The sequence below is a fragment of the Rhinatrema bivittatum genome, chromosome 7 (assembly GCF_901001135.1).
Source record: "Rhinatrema bivittatum chromosome 7, aRhiBiv1.1, whole genome shotgun sequence".
NCBI classification, from domain to species: Eukaryota; Metazoa; Chordata; class Amphibia; order Gymnophiona; family Rhinatrematidae; genus Rhinatrema; species Rhinatrema bivittatum.
In genome coordinates, this window is record NC_042621.1 from 279,297,967 (window position 1) to 279,315,855 (window position 17,889).

The window sequence follows — 17,889 nt, forward strand, 5'->3', positions numbered from 1 at the left end:
AATGTGGGAGGGAGGTTCTGGAAGCCAAATTTAGGCTCTTAGGTAGAAAGCTGAAATCCGGAACCTCCAGGGTAACATTCTCCGAAATGCTCCCTGTTCCACTCGCAGATCCCTAGAGGCAGGCAGAGCTCCAGAGTCTCAATGTGTGGATGAGATGATGGTGCAAAGAAGAGGGATTCAGTTTTGGAAGGAACTGGGGAACCTTTTGGGGAAGGGGGAGTTTTTTCCGAAGTGATAGGCTCCACCTTAACCAGGGTGGAACCAGGCTGCTGGCACTAATCTTTAAAAAGGAGATAGAGAAGCTTTTAAACTAGAACAAAGGGGAAAGCCGACAGTCGCTCAGCAGCGCATGGTTTGGAGGGAGGTATCATCAAAGGATACTAATGAAGCATTAAAGTTAGGTCATCCCAACAGAGAGGTTCCACTAATAATAAAAATAATCCAAGTGCTTATAATTAAAAACTCACCTAAGATAAAATATTCCAGTTTATCCCTGTCAACTGAAAAGCAGAATGTAAATACAAACAAAAAACACACTTTGAAATGTTTGTATGCTAATACCAGAAGTCTAAGAAGTAAGATGGGAGAATCAGAGTGTATAGCAATGAATGATAACATAAAATTAATTGGCATTTCAGAGACATAGTGGAAAGAGGATAACCAATGGGATAGTGCTATACTGGAGTACAAATTATATCACAATGACAGAAAGGAGCATCTTGGTGGCGGGGTGGTGCTTTATGTCCGGGATGGCATAGAGGCCAATAGGATAAAGATGTTGCATGAGCATAAATGTACAATTGAATCTTTATGGGTAGAAATCCCTTGTGTGTAGGGGAAGAGAATAGTGATAGGAGTTTACTACCATCCACCTGACCAAAATGGTGAGATGGAGAGTGAAATGCTAAGAGAAATTAGGGAAGCTTTACCAAACTGGTAGTGCAGTAATTGTTACGAGCGCAGCCTAAGGAAGCTGATGACAAGGACTCGGGAGCGCGTTACTAGCTCATAGGAGAGCATAAGCCCTTAGGCCACGGAACAGCTCGAAGTAGGGCACGAGTTGCACCCCGTGGGGAGGTGGGTGTGCAGGTACGGGCGGAACAAGAACAGAGCTGGACAGAACAGAGGCAAGGAACAATGGGATGGAAACAAGACAGGAACACCCCTCCGCTGGACCTCCGCGCACCACAGAGACCAGCAACACAATGCTGGTCTCAAGAGTAGCCCTTCGGCCACTCTATAGCTCTTCCTAATGCACCGCTTAGGAACGGTGAGTGCGGGAGGCCAGACGGAGGTTGAGGACTGGAACAGGCCAAGACAGGAACATTGGGACAGAGAAAGGAACGTAGGAGCAGGAACATGAGGACTTGGAGCATAGAGACTCAGACGAGGAACTTGGCACTGGGAGACTCAGACAAGGAACTTGGAAGGAGTCAGATGAAGACTTGGAACCTGGAAGGAGTCAGACAAAGACTTGGAACTTGGAAGGAGTCAGACGAGGACTTGGAACTTGGAAGGACTCAGACAAAGACTTGGAACTTGGAAAGAGTCAGACGAGGACTTGGAACTTGGAAACTAGAAGAAGTCCGGGCAGTGCTCGACGACTAATCCTGCTGGACGAGGACTCCAGCCACCAGGAAAACAGACACTGGGTAGGACGGATTTATTCCCAGGAAGCAGTCAGCTGGAGACTAGATCCGGGGTGAGTGAACTGTTCAGGATCGGGACCTGACAATAGATGTCAGGCTTCTAGACGAGGGACACCAGGGGATTTGGAACATCGGGACTTGGAACATCAGGACTTGGAACAACGAAGGCATCTAGGATGACAGGACTCTCTGGACATCTGTGGCCTCCGGGACTGGAACAACGGAGGCATCTGGGACACCAGGACTTCTAAGCCAAGGGATCTCTTGGAGATGGAATATCTTGGAACAGCTGGGCACCACGGACACAGAACATCTTGGGACAGCTGGGCATCTCAAACACGGAACATCTGAGGACAGCTGAATATCTCAAACACGAAACATCTGGGGACAGCTGAACATCGCAGACATGGAACTTCTTGGGACAGCTGGACATCTCGGACACAGAACAACTTGGGACATCCGGACCTCTCGAACAGGGAACATCTTAGACATGGAGCGTCGGAACGAAGGACATCAAAATACCGGAGATTCAACGAGAGATGTCAGGATCCAGGGAAGTGACAAAGGAGCTCCAACGAAGAACAGAAGGGAACATCCAGACGAGGAGACCAGGATCACGGAGACAAAAGGAACTTAAGACGAAGTGAAGAATCAGAACAGGCTTCTAGAGAGGAGAGCTCCGATGCAAGGCCGCTTGGAGGAAGGAACTCAGGAAAGGCATTTTATTTATTTATTTATTTATTTATTTATTTATAAGTTTTTACATACCGCAGAATAGGGCAGTAATCTGACCGTCTAAGCGGTTTACATATATGACATACATAGTAAAAACGACATTACAATCAAAATTAAAATACATTAATTTACAGTATCAATTAAAATATGCTAGTAGAGAGAAGATATCTCTAAATGAAGTGTGAAAATAGATCTGTTAGCTAATCTTATAGGCTGATGTAAAAAGATACGTTTTTTACAATTTTTTTAATTCTTTTGTGTTTGATGTTAAGCAGATTTCTTCAGGCGAAGAGGAGCGGCTTCGGTGCCAGCCTCCAGGCCGCGGAGAGAGCCCAGCGATGGCTGGAAGATGGCGGCGGCTCCAGGCCGCGAAGGGAACGACGGCAACCTCCAGGCTGCATGGGACCATGGTGGCCAGGTCCACCTTGCAGACCATGCGGAGCCACCGTCAACCCTTGGCTCGGCCCTGAAGGTCTGGGTCCGGGCTGAGGCCCATGGGCACACGAAAACCGCCTGTTTACGTAACAGCAAGGGGGAAATCTGCACAGAGCAATAGTTACCACCCTTACTGAAAAGCATAGGGGTAACCTGCCCAGAGCATTAGTTACTACCCTTAACAGAATGCATGGGAGTAACCTTCATAAAACTGCACAGAGTGGCAATTACTACCCTTAACAGAATGAATGGGGTAATCTGCATAGAGCAGCACTTACTACCCTTAACAAAATGCATGGGGGTAACCTTCATAAAACAGCAGTTACTACCCTTAACAGATCGCATGGGGGTAACCTGCACAGAGCAATAGTTACTACCCTTAATGGAACACACAGGGGTAACCTGCATAAAGTAGCAATTACTACCCTTAACAGATCGCATGGGATAATGTGCATGGAGCATTAGTTATTACTCTTAATGGAATGCATAGGGGTAACCTGCACAGAACAGTAGTTACTACCCTTAACAGAATGCATGAGAGTAACCTGCACAAAGCAGCAGTTACTACCCTTAACAGATCGCATGGGGGTAATCTGCATGGAGCATTAGTTACTACCCTTTATAGAATGCATGGGGGTAACCTGCACGAAGCGACAATTACTACTCCTAACAGAATACATGGGGATAACCTGCACAAAGTGGGAGTTACTACCCTTAACAGAATGCATGGGAATAACCTGCACGGAGCAGCAATAATTACCATAAGCATTATTGTTGGGCAGACCAAATAGGAAAATTGGGTCTTACCTGCTAATTTTCGTTCCTGTAGTACCACGGATCCGTCCAGACACCTGAGTTCATCTCCCCCTATCAGCAGATGGAGAGAGAAAAAAACCTCGCTGACACCGTAGCTAACAACCGTGCCACCTGCAGTTCATCAGTATATATCTATATCAAAGCAGATAATAGCAAAAAATATGGAACCATTAAACAACAATTAACAAGAACATGGAATGCAACAAAGAACAATCTTACAGTTGAGCTGACGACTCTCCCCTTAATATTACCCCCTTCTAATTGGATGGGCTCTGGACTGATCCATGGTACTACAGGAACGAAAATTAGGAGGTAAAAACCAATTTTCCTTTCCCTGTATGTACCCGGATCAGTCCAGACATCTGGGATGTACCAAAGCCCTTACCCAGGGTGGGACCTGGAGAGTCACGCTCACAAAACACTCTCTCCAAAGGAAGGTTTGCCGGAGTCCTGACATCTAAGTGATAGCCTTGCAAAAGTATGCAGAGCCTTCCAAGTCACCGCTCTGCAAATTTCCGTGGGGAAACAAGTTGAGATTCTGCCCATGAGGCCACTGGCGAATATGTGGAGTGAGCACGCAAGCCTTCCGGAACTGGACGACCACATGTAATATATGCGGAAGAAATAGCCTCCTTCAAGCATCGTGCAATAGAGGCTTTAGAAGCCTTGGAGCCTCTATTAGGACCACTCCACAGCACGAAGAGGTGATCGGACCTCCTAAAGTCACTGGTAATCTCGAGGTAATGCAATAAAGCTCTCCGAACATCTAGACATCTAGACGTTTGAGCTCCCTGGTTTGGCCTCTGTTGGAAACAGGATGCTGGGATTGATGGACCCTTGGTCTGACCCAGCATGGCAATTTCTTATGTTCTTATGTTCTCCCTCGCATTAGGATTCGACACCGGTAAGTTAGGAAAAGCTGGAAGTTCCACTGACTGATTGACATGGAATGCTGAAACCACCTTTGGTTAAAAGGAAGGTAACGTCCGTAAAGAAACTCCGGATTCCAAAATCTGAAGGAAAATATCTCGACAAGATAATGCTTGTAACTCAGAAATTCTTCTAGCCAAACAAATGGCAACGAGAAAAATTACCTTAAGTGTCAAATCCTTTAACGTAGCCCTCTGGAGCGGCTCGAAGGGAGGTTCACACAGAGCTTTAAGAACTAGATTAAGGTTCCAGGATGGATAAGATTTCTGAACTGGAGGATGAAGATTCATCGTACCTCTAAGAAAACGAATCATGTCCAGATGAGTTGAAATAGAGGAACCTTCAATTTTGCCATCCTGTAAGAAAGATAATATTTCAGGAATTAAGGCACTGAGAGGGCAAATTCCCCTGATGGAACATCAGGACACAAAAATATTCCATACCCGAACATGAGAGGTTAGTAGACTTCCTTCTAGACTGTAACAATGTGGTGACTACCGAGGCCGGGTAACCTTTCCTTTTCAAACGCCTCCTCTCAAAAGCCATCCGCTAGACAAAAGCGAGCAGCCTGGTCGAAAAATATAGGACCCTGTCGAAGAAGATGCATCAGGTAGCCGAAGCGGGCCGTCCACCGCCAGGTTAACCAGATCCGCAAACCACGGATGCCAAGGCCACTCCGGAGCCACCAGAATCATCTCTCCATAATGCTTTTCTATGCAACGTAGAACCTTGCCCACCAGCGGCCACGGAGGAAAAACATATAGTAGAACTCCCTGAGGCCATGGTAGAACCAGAGTGTTGACCCCTTCGGCCCCATACTGTCTTCGGCGACTGAAGAATCAGAAGGCCGTGGTATTCCGAGAGGTCGCCATAAGGTCGACGTGAGGTAGACCCCAACAATCTCAAATTAACTGCATGGCTGTCTCAGAGTTCCCACTCACCTGGATCCATGTGTGTGCAACTCAAGAAATCCACCTGAACATTCTCTGTTCCTGTGATGTGGGATGCCACTAATCTCTCTAGATGTCGTTCTGCCCAGAGCACCAACCTCTGCGCCTCTAGAGCCACTGCCTTGCTTTTGGTTCCACCCTGCCGATTTATATATGTTACTATTGTCACGTTGTCCAACAGAACTCGAACTGGACAATTCCGTAGTAACGGCAGAAATTCCTTCAAGGCCAAGCGAACCGCCCTGGTCTCTAGACGGTTGATAGACCACACATACTGTCTCGTGGACCAGGATACCTGAACCGAATGGGACTGACAAACTGCTCCCCATCCAGAGAGACTGGCATCGGTAGTAACCACTATCCAATCGGGAACTTCGAGGTCCACTCCCTGACTGAGATTGGAAGTCTGAATACAGTGAAGGATTTCAAAGGGGCATGGGATAAACACTGTGGATCCCTAAAAGGCTAGAGGATAGGAATAAATAAAAAAGCTAAACCGGCATGGAGTGGCAGTTACTACCCTTAAGAGAAACATGGGGTAACCGGCACGGAGCAGCAGTTACTACCTTTAAGAGAAACATGTGGGTAACTTGCATGGAGCGGCAGTTACTACCTTGGGAAGCTTGCTGGGCAGACTAGATGGACCATTTTGGTCTTTTTCCGCTGTCATTATTATATTACTATGTTACCATGACAGACTGTCTCTCGGCAAACCCTCAAGAGGTAAGCGGATATGATATTCTTCTGATACTGGCTTCCAGCAGGACAACAATGCCATCTGTAGTGGTCTCATATGGGAAAACCCCCAGGGAACCAAATCCAGCGTGGAGGCCATCGAGCCGAGTACCTGTAAGTAGTCCCAGATCTTGGGTACCTGCAACCACAAAAACCGGCGGATCTGGGCCTGAAGTTTCAAGATTCAATCTTGAGAGAGAAAGACTCTGCCTATAAGAGTATCGAAATGAGCTCCTAAATACTCCAAAATTTGTGTTGGTGATAGCTGACTTTTGTCATGATTCACTACCCAACCTAGGGACTGTAGGACTTCGAGAACTCGATGAACCAACTTGCGGCATAGAGACTCTGACTTAGCTCTGATCAACCAATCGTCCAAATATGGGTGAATTAGAAAACCCTCCTTTCGAAGGAAAGCTGCCACCACCACAATCACCTTGGTGAAAGTCTGCAGAGTTGTGGCGAGACCAAACGGAAGAGCCTGAAACTGAAAATGTTGACCCAGAATCATGAAGCGGAGAAAACACTGAGAGTCTTGATGGATGGGAATATGTAGATAAACCTCCATGAGATCCAAGGAAGCTAGGAATTCTCCTTTGCATACAGCCGCTATGATCGACCTGAGGGTTTCCATCCTGAATTGTGGTACCTTGAGTTTTGCATTTACCTTCTTTAAATCGAGTATCGAATGAAACGAGCCTTCCTTTTTGGGGACCAGAAAATAAATTGAGTATCTCCCTTGATGGAGCTCCCTCTGGGAACTGGTACTACCGCATTTAACCGACATAACAGGTCTAGAGTCAGTTGTCCCGCCGCCCGCTTGACCAGATAGCTGCATGGGGAAATTAGAAAAAGTTCCTGTACGGGACGAGCAAATTCTAAAACGTAACCGTTTCTTATCACATTGAGAACCCACTGGCCTGAGTGATCTTGGCCCACTCATCGTAAAAGTGCCATAAGCGACCTCCTATAATAGGAACGATGGAGTGGATCAGCCTGGATTCACTGCCAAGGAGCCACCAGAAGATCTCCTAAAGGACCTTCTGACTCCACGAAAGGATTGTCCCCATGCTTGCCCCTGTGAAAAATATTGTCTCTGCGGTCCCGGCATACCACGGGTAGGCTGCGATCTTCTGTCGGACCGAAAACGAGACCGTGATTGAAAAAAATCTCTTACCCTTAGGTTTATCCTCGGGTAACCTGAAGACTTTGTCTCCAAGAGACTAGATCAGCTGCTCTAGATCCTCGCCAAACAAGAATTTACCTTTGAAAGGCAAGGATGCCAATTGTGCCTTAGAGGAAACATCTGCCACCCAATTGTGAAGCCAAAGCAACCTTCGGGCGGCCGCAGCTGATGCCATTACTCTGGAGGAAGTACGCACCAAATCATAGAGGGCATCTGCACAGTAAGCCTCAGCTGCTTCCACATGCTCAGCTGTATATTGTCCACAGCTGAGTGAGACAAATTACCTTGAAGCTGCTGTACCCACCAGAGACAAGCACACTGCAAGAAACTTGAACAAAGAGCTGCACGCAAACCCAGGGACGCCACCCCAAAAATCCTTTTAAGGTATAACTCCATCTTACGATCTTGTACATCTTTTAAAGCGGCCAAACCAATAACCGGAATCGTGGTGTGCTTAGTCACAGCAGACACCGCCGCATCTACTTTCGGGAGAGAAAAAAATTCTAAATCCTGTTCTGGTAGAGGGTAAAGTTTCCCCATGGCTCTGCCAACCTTTAAACAAGAATTGGGAGTCCCCCATTCCTCTTCTACTAACTTCCTAACCAACTGTGGTAAGGGAAAGAAGTTGGAGGATCTCGGATGGCATCTAGTACTGGGTCCTCGCCGTCCAAATCCTGGTTCTCCTGAGGCATTTTAACTCCAAGAACCTGGTAAGCCAAGGGAAGCAAAACCCCCAGCTCTTCCCTTTTAAAAAGGCGGACCACCTTAGGATCCTCCGGCTCATGAATAAAAGAGACTGGATCATCCCCTTGACCCGCGTCCTCAGTAGCTGGAATAACCGGAGCCACCAAGGGAGCTTGGTCAGACTCCAAACCAGTACCACCAGGAGCTATGATAGCATCCTCCGGACCAACCGCCCCAGCTGCATCACCCTGCAGGCGAAAAATCAAGCCCTGTGCTGAGGGAACCCTATTACCAGGCATAGGAGACCTCCTGGGACCCTCCGAAGGACCCTCAGTGGGCTGGACTGGTGGAATCTGCAGCTGTGTAGTCCCCCAAGCCACTTTCTGTCTGGCCATATAGGCATCATGAAGTAAAAAAACAAAGTCTGCGAAGAAAAGCCTACCTGCACCAAAACCAGCATAGTCTGGTTGAAAAACTGTCAAATCAGAGATTTCCTCCCCTCTTAGCCCTCCCTGCCCATTCCCAACCCGGAACAGGCCGGAGACAGAGATGGAGGACCCTCCCCCACCCCCTGCGATGCGGGAACTGCCATGGCAAAATCCAAAATGGCCGTCAATCCCACGCCGGCCGGGTGAGGTAAAAAAGAAGTTGCAGCCAGTCCAAAAGACAACGATACTCAATGCTGTTTAGCGGGAGCAGCCACAGATGAATCCTCCCCATCGTCACAACAGTGCATAACCCCGACCTATTAAGCCGGGAAGAATCAGAGCCACATGAACGGCATGCCCTGCCGCGAGCCATAAGGTAGAGATAAAATTAAAATCCTTTCTCTGAAGGTACTCACCACGACAGAAGAAAAGGTCCCCCAAACAAATAGCGAGAGCCCCACAAAAAACTCCTACCTAAGGGGAGGAAGTCGCTCACCTGTAGAGCAGTGCTCCGGTGCAAACATAGATTTTTATTTTTTTTTAATTAGCTTTAGTTAAAAATGAACAACCTGCCCTGAAAAATAGGCAAAAATAGACAAAAAATTATTGTAAAAAAAGTATCGTAAAGAGCCTGCAGCCACCTCAGCGGCCTCATGAAGGGAGAGATCTGGACAACCAGATTTACACTTCATGGGCGCCCAGACCAAGCACACAGAAGGGTACCAACCCCTGGTTCGGCCGCCTCAACCAGACAAGGAAGAGCCCTAAGGATTCTAAAAAAAAATAAAAGAAACCCCCGGGAGGAAGGCTCAAAAGAAAAAAATTAGTCAACTGCAGAACTGCAGGATTAACAGCCTCTGCCATCTGCTGGAGACAGAGAAATACTGACGAGCTGCAGGTGGCACGGTTGCTTAGATACGGTGTCAGCGAGGTTTTTTTCTCTGTCTCCATCTGCTGATAGAGGGAGATGAACCTAGGTGTCTGGACTGATCCGGGTACGTACAGGGAAAGACCACTTGTTCTTTATCAGCCATCATTGCTGTGTTTTGTTATTATATTTCCTTCACAGTATATAACATCGAGGGTCCTCACAACATTCCCTAAACCTTGTTTTCCCAATAAACACAAAAACAGGAGAAAACTGTAAAGACACTGCTCTGTATGGGGATTGCCCCCATTTTGCGTCTAGGGAAGAACATTCTTTTAGGAAGAAAAAAAAGCCCTTAATGAAAACATAAATGCAATAGGAAAATTAGTTCTTACCTGTTAATTTTCGTTCCTGTAGTACCACGGATCAGTCCAGACAGTGGAAAGGAGGCTCAACCCATTGTCTGGATCAGTCCAGACAGTGGGTTGAGCCTCCTTTCCAGCAGGTGGAGACAGACTAAAACTTGCAGGATGCCCTATATCAGGACAGAGCCTATCCTCTCACCCTTCAGTATAACGTATGTCAAAGCATAAAACAATAAACCCAAGAATAGGATCAAGCAAGTAACCAAAAAGCTCAACGGAGCAACCATAGATTAATGTAGAAGCATGGTATACCTATACGCTCTTGCATAAACTTGGTATAAAATAACCACCAAGGCTTCCGGTGTAATTGCTCAGTAATCTTGCACCAAGGAAAATATGAAAATCTGCAGACCTGCAAGAAAACAAGCTTCGAGAGGACAGAAGACAGACAGGGAAGGGCATCTGGACTGATCCGTGGTAATACAGGAACGAAAATTAACAGGTAAGAACTAATTTTCCTTTCCTGTACGTACCCGGATCAGTCCAGACAGTGGAATGTACCAAAGCTTCCCTAAACTGGGTGGGACCGAGACAGTCCCGCTCGAAGCACTTGCTGCCCAAAGGAACTGAACACCGGGGCGTGGACATCCAGACGGTAGTGCCGAGCAAAAGTGTGCAGAGACGTCCAAGTGGCAGCCCTACAAATCTCCTGCGGGGAGACAGACTGACTCTCCGCCCACAAAGTAGCCTGAGAACGGAGAGAATGGGCTTTCAGACCCTCAGGAAGCGGACGACCCTGACAAAGATATGCCGAGGAAATGGCTTCTTTCAACCACCGCACAATCGTGGTCTTAGAAGCCTGTTTACCCCGGTTGGGACCACTCCAAAGGACGAAGAGATGGTCTGATATGCGGAAGTCATTGCTGACTTGAAGATAACGAAGCAAGACTCACTTGACATCCAGCCGACGGAGGTCGCCCCCAGCCGTACCTGCAATCTCCTCCGGAGAGAACGCGGGGAGTTCTACCGACTGGTTGATGTGAAAGGCGGAGACAACCTTATGCAAGAAGGAAGGAACCGTCCTGAGAGAGACCCCGGAATCAGAAAAACGCAAGAAGGGCTCCCGACAGGACAGCGCCTGAAGCTCGGAAATATGACGAGCAGAGGAAATAGAGACTAGAAAGACAGTCTTAAGAGTAAGATCCTTGAGCGTAGCGTGGCGAAGAGGCTCAAAGGGAGCCGCACAGAGAGCACGAAGGACCAGGTTGAGACTCCAAGATGGACACGTGGCCCGGGAGGGGGGGGTGGAGGTGTCTAACACCCCTCAGGAAACGAATCACGTCCGGGTGAGCAGCTAAGGCATGACCGTCCACCCTACCCAGGAGAGAGCCGAGTGCAGAGACTTGAACGCGTAAGGAACTGAAGGAGAGACCCTTAAAGAGACTCTTCTGAAGAAAAGAAAGAACCAAAGGGATCGAGGCGGAGCGCGCCGGGACACCCGCCTCCGTACATGCGGACTCAAAGACCTTCCAGATGTGCACATAGGCCAGAGAAGTCGACTGCTTCCGGGCTCGCAGCAGGGTGGAGATGACCTCCTACCTATAACCTTGGCGCCTCAGGCAATGCCATTCAAAAGCCAGGCCACTAGACAGAAGCGATTGGCCTGGTCGAAAAATACAGGCCCCTGCCGGAGGAGACGAGGGAGATGATTGAGGCGCAGGGGCCCGTCCACCGCTAGATTGATGAGATCCACGAACCACGGCCTTCGCGACCACTCGGGAGTGACGAGAATCACCGGACCCCGGTGGAGTTCAATTCTCCTGAGAATCTTTCCTACCAGAGGCCACGGGAGAAACATGTACAGAAGGACGTCCGCTGGCCAAGGGAGAGTCAGAGCATCCACGCCCTCTGCGCCGTGCTCCCGCCAGTGGCTGAAGAACCGATTGGCCTTGGCATTGCACAGAGTTGCCATGAGGTCGAGATGAGGAGGACCCCACCTGTCCACTATCAGAGCCATGGCCGCGTCCAAGAGCTCCCACTCTCCCGGATCGAGCGATTGCCGGCTGAGGAAGTCGGCTTGAACATTGTCTTTTCCGGCGATGTGAGAGGCCGCAAGGCACTGTAGGTGATGCTCCCCTGGTAGCTTCTAAGGCTACCAGGGGACTGCGAGTGCCCCCTTGGCAAAACCGGGTTCATATCCTTAGGGAGTGAGGCCATGAGATTATCCACGGAGGGACTTTCTAGACCCAGCTCCTCCAAAACAAAAGGGAGGAGGGGCTCTAACTCCTCCTTACGAAAAAGACGAAGGCTCTGGGGTCATCCCCCTCTAGGGGAGGGGCATCCGCCGAATCCGAGGAAGCAGCGGGGTCCAAGGACCCGGGAGACACCGGGGGGGGGGGGGGGGGGGCACCCCCAGGACCACCCGCACCCGAACTGGTCCCTGAGGCTCCGCGGCCGGTCCAGTGTTCAACGGCGCTGAACGAGGGATTTTTGGCAAGGGGGGGGCTTTCATCCAGCTCATGCAGGCTAGCTAGATAAGATTTGTGCATGAGGAGGACGAAATCCGCGGAAAAAGGGACCCTGGATTTGCCGGGGGGGGGGGGGGCGAGGGAAGGTCAGGACCCCCTCCTGGGGACCCGCGGGGGCCAAATCGGGGTTAAATCAAAAAAATCCAGCCCCCCAGCCCCAGGGAGCACTGAAATCGGCCCCGATGAAAAATCCAAGATGGCGGCCGTTCCCGGGCTCTGCCGACCCGGGAAAGGCCTAGCCATGCCGGGAGGAGTGGAGCCCCGGGCTAAATTTGCTTGTCCTGCCGAGGAGGGACCTTCCCCACCCGGCAGGCAAGAAGTGCAGAAGCCCTGACACGAAAAACGCGAAGAGGACAGCCCACAAGAAAGACAGGCTGTCAGCCGGCACATAGCTAAACCTCGGCTGAAGAAAAAAAAGTTGAGAAAAAAAAAGCTTGATTGACAGCCTGCACAGCAGGAGAGAGCAGGCGGGAAACCTGCTGCCTTCTGCTTCTCTTGCTGGTTCTAGCCCTACTCTGACCAGAAAAAAATAAAAAAGCTGGTCAACTGCTGCAAATAAGTTAGAGGTAGGTGAGTACCTGCAACTTATTGAAGTTTAACACCTTTTAACTCCTTTTTTTTTTTTTTTTTTTACTGAGCACAGCAGCGGGTTCAAAACCCTCTCGGCAGCCAGAGGGGGAACGAGGCCCAGAGAGCATCGGTCCCCACACCTGGAAGCGTCCACGGACTCAGGACTCTGCAGGGAACCCCCTCCTGCAAAAGGGGACAAACCCCCCTGAGCCGGGCAAGAGCTGGGAGACGGATGTCTCCCACACAAAAAACAGAAAAGCACTAAAGAAGGCAGAAATTTCCTTCAGAGATCCTTTTTTTTTTTTTTAAACAAGAACCAAAAGAAGTACTTGCTTGATCCTAAAGAGAAAGAAGAGGCTGACTACCCTACAGCAGAGAACCGAAGGAGAGATGATGCACCTGATGGAGACAGACGAATACTGAAGGGTGAGAGGATAGGCTCTGTCCTGATATAGGGCATCCTGCAAGTTTTAGTCTGTCTCCACCTGCTGGAAAGGAGGCTCAACCCACTGTCTGGACTGATCCAGACAGTGGGTTGAGCCTCCTTTCCACTAGGGGTGTGCATTCGGATTGACCGCATTAGTAAAACGCAACTCATATTTTTTTTTTACTTAAAAAATTGATTCGACATAAACGATCGGATTTCCCACATATCGAACATAGATATGTTCGATATGTGGGAAATCGCGATTGTTGAGCCAAAATAAAAATATAAACCCCCTCACCCTCCTTAATCCCCCCCCCCCCGACTTATCACAACTCCCTGGTGATGGAGCGAGGAGTGAGGACGCCATTTCTGCAATCCTTGGCGAGAAGCATGTGACGTCGGCGGCACGTCGAGTGACGCCGGCGTCACGTGATTCCCGGCTCGTTCGCGCCGGACGGCTCGTTCGGCCCAAAAAGAACTTTTGGCCAGCTTGGGGGGGTCAGGAGGCCCCCCCAAGCTGGCCAAAAGTTCTTTTTGGGCCGAACGAGCCGTCCGGCGCGAACTTGCCGGGAATCACGTGACGTCGCGTCTGAGTGACGCGGCGCCACGTGATTCCCGGCGAGTTCGCGCCGGACGGCGAGTTCGCGCCGGACGGCTCGTTCGGCCCAAAAAGAACTTTTGGCCAGCTTGGGGGGGTCAGGAGGCCCCCCCAAGCTGGCCAAAAGTTCTTTTTGGGCCGAACGAGCCGTCCGGCGCGAACGAGCCGGGAATCACGTGACGCCGCGTCACTCGACGTGCCACCGACGTCACATGCTTCTCGCCAAGGATTGCAGAAATGACGTCCTCACTCCTCGCTCGATCACCAGGGAGTTGTGGTAAGTCTGGGGGGGGATTAAGGAGGGTGAGGGGGTTTACATTTTTTTTTTGCACATATGTACATATACCCAACTCATTGGATTTTTTTTATGTCCATATTGGCCGCAAGTGGAACCCCCTTTCGGACATAAAAAATATGAACATAAAATTTTGCTCTGCACATCCCTACTTTCCACTGTCTAGACTGATCCGGGTACGTACTTGAACAACTGTTTGCATTTCTGTATAATCCACAGTCAAACATGAAAAGTCTTCTTCACTGGTTTCATGTGATTTATAAGACTTCAAGTAGAGGACAACCACAGAAAAAGAAAACCTGATGCATTATTACTTAGATAACAATGCTATAAACGGCCTTGAGCATCACTTGAACCAGAGGAGACTAAAAATCCAAAAAATTATTCTTATTTTTTTACAATAAAATGCAGTAGACGTAGTTAACATTGACAGATGTGTACCTTTTAATTCTGCCCTCTTTGCAAACCCTGGAAAAGTATACACATAGATGGTCGGATTAAGCCTTTGGTCTGAAAAAGCTAACACTCCTCCACTGTCATCTACAGCAAAGGCACCAATGCTTCCGCTGATGCACTGCAGCACAGATTGCTCCTTCGTTTCTATGTCAAAAAAATGACATAATTCCCACAGGGATAGCAGATGGTTTTGTTGTCGATGAAAGCAATTTTCTTGGTATTAATTCCTTGTACCCATCTGCAAGAAACAAAAAAAGATAACATTTATTAAACTATACAACAGCATGAGAACAAGAACAATAATGCAAAATCTAGCTGAAACAAATTGTAATTGCATTCTAGCCTAGTATTATGCCTGAGGTCAGCTGGTACCATTCTGCATGCTAGAGCCAGAAAGGTTTCTCTGCTTCCCTCACTACAAAGCCATTGTCGAATGGGGTAGCTAATAAAGCCTACCCAAGGCAGTGAAAGAGAGACCAGAGGATGGGCTCCCTTCTGTCAGGATGGAGGTCTCCTTTGGCCTTTACACACTTTAGTATGTTGGCCCCTTAATATGAAGGATGAACTTGCCTATTCTTGATCTCCATCCACTCTGGATTAAAAGATTAATGAGATGCCACATACCAGATCCATTCTTTTCCCCTCTCCCCACTCTCTTCTGCTTCTCACTGCTCACTCTTGCCCCACCTTTTCCCCAGCTTCCACTGCTCACTCTCTCTATCTCTTCCCCTTCTCCAACCTCCACTGCTCACTCTCACCCTCCCCTCCCTCCCCCCAGTCTCCATTGTTCTCGCTAACACTCCTGTGGGCTTCTGGTTTTGTGCAGCTCTAGTAAAGTGGTTCTCAGCTTTTTATGACAACTGTACCCCTTTCAAGCATTTGAGATGTCCTGTGCAACCACAGGATCACAAAAATTCAAAATTCACAGCAAATACTATATTTACATTTCATTTTGATATTTCAGCTTGTTTTTTAATTGGTATTTAACTGCTCGACAAGTAGGACACACATACAGATGCTGTTGAATTTGAACAGCATCTAGCAGGAAGGGAGGTTACGGTGTTGCTGAGATTGTTACTGTGAAGCTCTGGGAGTGCCAAAAAGCCCAGGTTTTTTAATTAGTTTTTATTATTGACATTATTGGTTTATGTCTTTTCTTAAATTCAATTTTCAATCATATTCACAAGATAAACTTGATTAAGAAAATCCAAAGTTGAAGGAAATTAAATAGAAAACAAATATTTTAGGATTAATGTTATGTTACGGGAACGCTAGGAGAGCGATCCCAACTTGAGGGGATTTCGTGTGCCCTTGTGCCTCGGCACGATCCCAGACGAATCCAAGACAGCACTGAGGGTTGGCGAGGCGTGTCCCCGCATGGGCGAAGACAAAGTCTAACCCTCTGCCGGACCTGCATGCTTCTGGAAGCCAACAACATTATGTTGGTTAGTGAACAGTCCTCCGACCGTTCCTAGACCTTTCAGACCTGCCACTAGGTATTGGCAAGAAGCAGCAGGCCGGACTGAGAATGAGGGCAGCCGGAGGCCTTGTGACACAGAAGACTTGAGACGAGAAGACTCTGGATGAGCACCAGGAACTTGGAAGACTCTAGACAAGACGAGGAACTTAGAAGAGTCTTGGACGAGACGAGAAGCTTGGAAGGTTCGGACATTTGCACTGTCTCTCAGGGCGCCCTACACAGCCCACCAACACAGGCGGACCCAATGGGCTGGTCGCATGCCCTACACAACCTGAAGAGGCTGGTCATGGACGACGTGGAGAGCGGAACAAGCACAGGAAGGGTATCCAGCTGAGATGAAACTCCAATGACGAAACACGGTGTCATCTGGAGAACCACAGGAGCTGTAGGGTCAAGAGGACTCAGAAACACAGGACAAGGATCCAGCTGAGATGAGACTCCAATGACGAAGCAAGGTGTCATCTGGAGAACCACAGGAGCTGGAGGGTCAGGAGGGCTCGGAATGAGCGAATGAAGGCGGAACCTCGGAAACATCAGAAAGTGAAACATTAGGAAGCCTGGAACATCAGGAAGTGAAACATCAGGAAGCCTGGACTAGGAACCTCAGGACATGAAGACATGGAACATCAGGAAGCCACAGGAAGCAACGAAGACTCAGGAAGCACGGTGAGATATGGAGCTCCAACGAAGAACGAAGACCTGATGGAGCGCTGGAAGACGAGACTTCCAGGGACAAGTAACTCCAATGCAAGGCAAAGCTGAAGTGGAGAAGCAGCCCTCAAATAGGGCTGGCACAGGAAACCAGGAGGAGCTGACTTCCAGTGGGGCCAGGTGGACCCCACCTACTCTGCCCCTTTAAGAAGGGGAAGAAGACGCGGGCCTGCCCCTTAGGAAGGGGGCAGGACCTTGGAGAGCAGCCATGCTACCGCTGAAGACGTAGGAATGCAGGAAGAAGCAGCTGGCGGCGTCAGTGCCGCAAAGAGGAGTTCAGAGGCAGCCCCAGGCTGCAGGACTAACCCCGGCAGTGGCGGCTCCATGCCGCTGAAGGAACAGCTGACTCACGGCTCTCTGCCACTAGGGAAACTTGACTCTAGCAGCGTTCTCCGGGCTGCGGGGGCGGCGGTAACAGCGGCCTACTGGCTGCGTGGAAGCAAGCCAGGTGCACGGCTCCTGCCACGATGAAGGCCTGGCGTCAGCGGCGTCCAGCTATAACAGGAAACAAGCAGCACGGGAGGTGAGGAGCCTGCTCGCAGGGAGTAGCTCCGCGGGCAGGATCATAACAAATACAAGCAATTTCAACAATAGATCAAGCCCTTAATAGTGGGATTCCAATATCAGAATCCAAGAAGAAAAGAATTTGAAATATGACATAGGAAAAAAACAAATAAGCAGCACCGCCCCAGGATCCTATTTAGGAGAATGCCTAGATGTTTCCATCTACAAGGAAGCCTCTGGCACAGCTGTGGGAGTATCAGAAGTTACAACTTTACCAGCTAAGAAAAAAGAAAGTTGGCTAGGTTCAAAGAGAACATCCATAGTATTCCTATATTTTACATACCACTTGCAAGGGAATTTAAGAAAAACACTGAGCCCCGAACTGCAACACTCTAAGGGGGTCATTTTCAAAAGCGACTGCACGCGAAAAGTCCCTTTTCGCGTGCGATCACTAAATGGGAGCGGAGTCGGGGCGGAGTCGGCCCCAGAAGAGGAGGAGTCAGGGCGGCACCGGGGCCGACGCTACGCAGACATCACTG

The 17,889-nt window shown here is 49.0% G+C and overlaps 1 protein-coding gene across 1 annotated transcript in view; it reads right to left on the minus strand.

Annotated features, from left to right (window-relative positions):
• CFAP43 (cilia and flagella associated protein 43) overlaps positions 1-15,242 on the minus strand; it is a 368,309-nt gene extending 353,067 nt beyond the window's left edge. The window contains 3 exon segments of the mRNA XM_029610740.1: positions 14,641-14,808; positions 14,811-14,893; positions 15,226-15,242. Of these exon segments, the coding sequence (XP_029466600.1) occupies positions 14,641-14,808; positions 14,811-14,893; positions 15,226-15,242 (268 nt within the window).
• Between the last annotated feature and the right edge of the window lie 2,647 nt (positions 15,243-17,889).